Source organism: Lactuca serriola, chromosome 3, assembly GCF_051521515.1.
Source record: "Lactuca serriola cultivar US96UC23 chromosome 3, Lser_US96UC23_V15, whole genome shotgun sequence".
NCBI lineage: Eukaryota > Viridiplantae > Streptophyta > Magnoliopsida > Asterales > Asteraceae > Lactuca > Lactuca serriola.
This window is the reverse complement of record NC_136410.1, coordinates 36,433,755-36,439,031: the sequence shown is the minus strand read 5'-3', so window position 1 is coordinate 36,439,031 and position 5,277 is coordinate 36,433,755. Positions and strand designations below refer to the sequence as shown.

General features: G+C 31.1%; 1 protein-coding gene across 1 annotated transcript; it reads left to right on the top strand.

The window, feature by feature from the left end:
- Positions 1-519: 519 nt before the first annotated feature.
- Positions 520-1,849, top strand: LOC145091917 (F-box protein FBW2-like). The gene is made up of 2 exons (XM_079029748.1): positions 520-1,051; positions 1,124-1,849. The coding sequence occupies exons 1-2, from the start codon at positions 687-689 to the stop codon at positions 1,662-1,664; spliced, it is 906 nt and encodes a 301-aa protein (XP_078885874.1). The 5' UTR covers positions 520-686; the 3' UTR covers positions 1,665-1,849.
- The last annotated feature ends 3,428 nt before the right edge of the window (positions 1,850-5,277 follow it).

The window sequence follows — 5,277 nt, the reverse complement described above, 5'->3', positions numbered from 1 at the left end:
ATTTTTGATTAAATACTAATTAAATAACATGATTTCTAATTAATATATATTATTTTCATAATACATCAATAAATCAATTTATTATTCCAAATAATAAATTCAACCTCTCTCTCCAAAAATCATCATGTCAAGTTGCTAAGTGGGGCGCTGTTCTACCCTAACTCCCGTCAGTAATCCTCAGTGTAGCTGGCGCTGGGGCCTACGCCGTCCTGGTAGCGAGCTGTGGACAGTTGGTCTTCACGTGACCAACCTGATGACAGGGGTAGCAGATCCTCATATCTTGAATCGGGGCGGTCGTCCGTGACAGATCCTCTCATTATTATTAACAAACTAAACATTTAATTGAACATTAAATGCAAAGTAAAAACAAAAGTGTTATTTTATTATATAAAGTTAATGATAATTAAAATTTCTTTAATCTTTTTGTTTTTTTTGTCTACGAATAATAATTTTGGGAATGGAAGACTATATATTTATCTATATATCGAAGAATGATTCTAAGACGATTCAGTCGTGACTTAGTCGTAAATGACAGCTAGCGTAGTTGTTTTACTCCTGTTGGTCTAACACCATTTTAGGTTTTCAGTTACTTTAAGGCTTGTATTAAAGCTTGCTTATTTACACGAAAGTTGTGCAAATACTCTGTCTTACACACTTAAAGCATAATTTTTTGTTTCAAGTAGCATATGGAGTTTTCCGGAGAGAAAGAAATGAGCAAGAAGGGGGTTGTGGTATCGATTGATGAAAAACCGTCGGAGTGGCGGACGTGGGAGGGGTTGCACCCGGATATATTGGCATCGATTTTCTTGAGATTGGCAGTGGAAGAAATATCGAGGTGTGTTCCGCTGGTGTGCAAGCCGTGGATGGAAGTAGCGTCGGGCCCATACTGTTGGATCGATATCGATATTCAGGCCTGGTGTCGGCGTCGCAATCGCAGTTTACGTGCGGTTAACCGGGCGGTGAATAAGCTGATACGACGGAGCAATTTTACGGTTGAACGACTGTTTGTCTACCGTATGGGATCATCCGGATTCTTGTCCGTGGTTAACTGGTACGTTTTCGCATCATTTCAATTTTGTGTATGTACGTAAGGTGTATGATTAATTGCCCCTTTTTCTTGCAGTCCATGTCTGAAAGTGCTTGAAGTCCCATTGAGTCGATTCACTGACACTCTGGTACTGAATCATCTAAAACCACTGCCAAATCTCAGAGTTTTGAATATCAACTATTGCTCCAAGATCAGTGCCAAAGGCCTTGCAGCATTCGGTAACCAATGCAAGTCTTTACTTCACTTGAAAAGAAACCTTCCTCCACAACGTTATTGGCCTGTTGATAATTCCGAAGCAAAAACCATAGCCGACACCATGCCAAACCTACAGCGTATTGAACTCTGTTTTGGTAGTTTTAGTGATTGGGGTCTTTCTGAAATCCTTACCAAATGCAAGTCGCTTACGCATCTTGACATTCGTGGGTGTTGGAATGTGAAGTTGAATGGTGATCTCAAGAAGATGTGTGGAAAGCTTGAGTGTTTTCAGATCCACCCCAGTGACTTTTCTGAGCAGGATCAACTTCGTTTGTTTTATCGTTATTGGAAGGTTAATGAGAATGAGACTGATCTTTTCGTGGAATTACAAACTTACTGGAATGAGATTAGGATTCGATAATGAGTAAGTATGCTTGAGTGTTCCCGGAGGACTTTCTTTTTAGCTTTTGAAATTACTTGTTTGTTTATACTTAGATGTTACAACTATTTCCAGCAATTCACCCTACTCATGTTTTTTCTCTCTTGCAATAATTAGTATCATGCATTAGACTTCAAGCATCTTCAATGTCATATAAGCATTTGTCATGTCGTTAACACAATAAAAGCAAGCATCCGCTGTAGGACTCTATGAAAAAATCCATAAATCTTTCACCCTGTTATGGAAGATGGGCTTTTGCCATATTGACATGGACCTTTATTCCCTATGTTGGTATTTATTTAAGTTTAACGTGAATGTTTGAGTTTGAGACATATTTCTATAAATTAGCCAAATCATTAAGTTTATTAGGTAGTATATTCCTATCAGATTATTATCAATAAGAATCAATCTTTGTAACCACTTTGTTTCAAAAGAGAAAACAAGATGATTGTGTCCTGCAATATCAATTTTTTCGAAAATTAGCAACAATAATGTTCCCATTATTGCAACATGTGATTCCAAAGTAATTTGCATTCATACCATTTTTTATCCATGCAAAACAATGATATGTTTTTCATGCATGTTGTACAACCTCTTTGAAACATAAATTGTTATATATATAGATAAAAGTATTATGTATAAGTCACTTTATGATCCTCATCCATGCATCACACGGATTGTTACCCTTCTAATTATTAGCAAAAAAAAAAAAAAAAAAAAAAAAAAAAAACTTGAGGGTGGCCTATAGATTATGATATTACAAGTAGTTATTAGTATTTCATTTTTGTTGTTGTCATCGTTTGTCTATTTATTTGTTCTCTATTTTGTTGTTGGTTTTATCTTCGTATTAGATCATATGTTTTGCTTGATTATTGGTATTGTTGATCCAAAAGATTATTTTCTTCAGTCTATTATCAAACTCGGTGACTAGAAATGATATTGGTACTAGTGTAATAGGTAAACCATCCGATGAAAAAACTGCTAATTATGCAACGCTATTGGATGTCTGGAAAATTGATAAATTTAAGATTGTAGTCGATTAATTGACCCCTATTGGCGAACTAAGTATTTAAAGTTATAAAACAGATTGTGGAAAACATATAAAAACAAAGAAAAAAATCATGATTTGCAAAAAAATCATGAAAACGAAGTAAAATAGTGAAGTTGTAAAAATAGATTGTGAAAAAAACATAAAAAAAATAATAAAAAATAAAGTTATAAAAGACAAATTGTGATAAAAGCATGTAAAAATACAATAAAAATAACATGTAAAAAAAATGAATGAGCACAATTTAAAAAATTTAATGATTAATAATTAGCATAAGAGAAGTTCTTGTATCTTAAATAAATAAAAAAAAAGTTCAATCACCTTATATAATTTTTTTTGTTGATCATAATAGTCACCTTTATAAAAATTAAAAATGACATTTTAAAACTTAAAACAAATTTATTGAGATCAAAATGACCACTAAATCAAATGACCAAATGTGATTTTAATCCTTTAATTTATATTGTCCAATATTCAAAGGTGGGAGTCCAAGGTGCTTGTTGCTAAATTTTTTTGTTGTCGCATTTTTAATATGGAAAAGGAGTGTATTTCAATTCAATAATATCATTGTTTTAAAACCAAATTTTTTTAGCTGACACACGGGTCAACCGGTTCAACAATTGGATCCGATTTTCAAAATTTTCATACATTTTATACATACCTACATATATATATATATATATATATATATATATATATATATATATATATATATATATATATATATATATATATATATATATATATATATGTATTTGTTTTTTCAAAGTATTTGAGTTGTTATTCGCCTCGACTATATGCCTAGATGCTTCTAGTGGTGTTTTGAGTGACAAAATTTTTGCTGGAAATTTAGTAATTTAGAAGTCTAAACATTTTAAAAAGCATAATCGTTTGGGTTAACCCAGGTTCCGAGTCAATGATTCGACTAAGTTTTTGTAAACTCATCCAATTCAATCTTAATCACACATAGACAAACATATGTTCATGTATGTCCCATTTTCTTCACCAAGTTGCGGTCCAACCGATTGACCAACTGGGTCGATCCAATTTTAAAACATTGAATGAAAGCGTCCTACTCTTTATAAAAAAAGGAAAATAAATTTTTATGTTTTGATAACAAATACAAATATTATCATAAAAATAAATGTACCACAAAAACAAATAATAATAATACCAACTACCAACTATCGAAGTATCAACTTTTTTGGTTCGAGAGTCCAATTGCGTATTATCCGAAATATTAAGATATTCAAAGTAAGGATAAATATTCATATAACTAGGCATATATCCGAAAATCAATATTTTTATTCTTTAAGTAAAACATGTATGATCACCACTAATTCATTAGAAAAATATTTTCACCTATGTATCACGTCATCTCTATTACATGATCCCTACCAAACCACTCGCCTTTGAAAATAGTTATCACTTCATATACATATATATATATATATATATATATATATATATATATATATATATATATATATATATATGACATTAGAATAAATAAATAGCATAATTAATAAGCATAAATAAATATTTTACATTACATAAAAAAACTCATTGCTTAAACCTAAATTACTAAAAACACATAAAAACATAAAAATATTAAACCTAAATAACTAAAAAAACATAGGAATTTAAACCTAAATTACTAGAAAAACATAGAAAATTAAATTAAATATAAATATCAAAAAACCTTAAAACCAAATTTCCATATTTTTCGCGGACTTGTTGAATTTTCTGAAACGTCATTAGATTTCCTGGGTCGAGATTCGGTTGGTGCTCTGTGTTTATAATTTGAAGATCGGTAATTGCTATTTTCCGGCGACGAGTTTCCTCCATTGATTCAAATAGTGATGAGCTTTAGAACCGGAACCGGTTTCCCTATATTATAAGAACCGGGAACCGCGGACCGCCGGTTCTAGCACCGGTTCCGGTTTCGGTCCTGGTTTTTTGGTTATTTTTCAAATGGTAACTGGTTAAAATGTTGTAGTTGATGTGTTATCTTTCGGAACCTATAAATGATTTAATATTTAACCAAATTATGACTTTACATTCTAAATTGAAGTACAAACACTAAATTACATGATGAAAAAAAATTAAATAATTCCGACTTCATATGAGTAAATTATGCGCATTTTAAAAGCGGGACAGATTCCAAAAAATAAAAACAAAATGTTGAAACAGAAAATTCCGAGATCTATAACTGATTTAGTATCTAACCAAAATATGTGTTGGTACAGTCTAAAATGAAGTACAAACACCAAATTACATGTTGGAAAAAAATGAAGTAATTTTGACGTCGTATGAATGAGTTATGCACATTTAAAAATGCAGGACAAATTTAGAAAGAAAAAAAGTATTGAAATATAAAAAACACAACATGGTTATTCTTTCTTTCGGGGCACGTGTCTGATTCAGTATCTAACCAAAATATATGTTTGTACAGTTAAAAAATAATTACAAACTCCAAATAACATGTAGAAAAAAAATCAAGTAATTCTAACTTCATATGAGTGAGTTATTCACATTTTAAAAAAC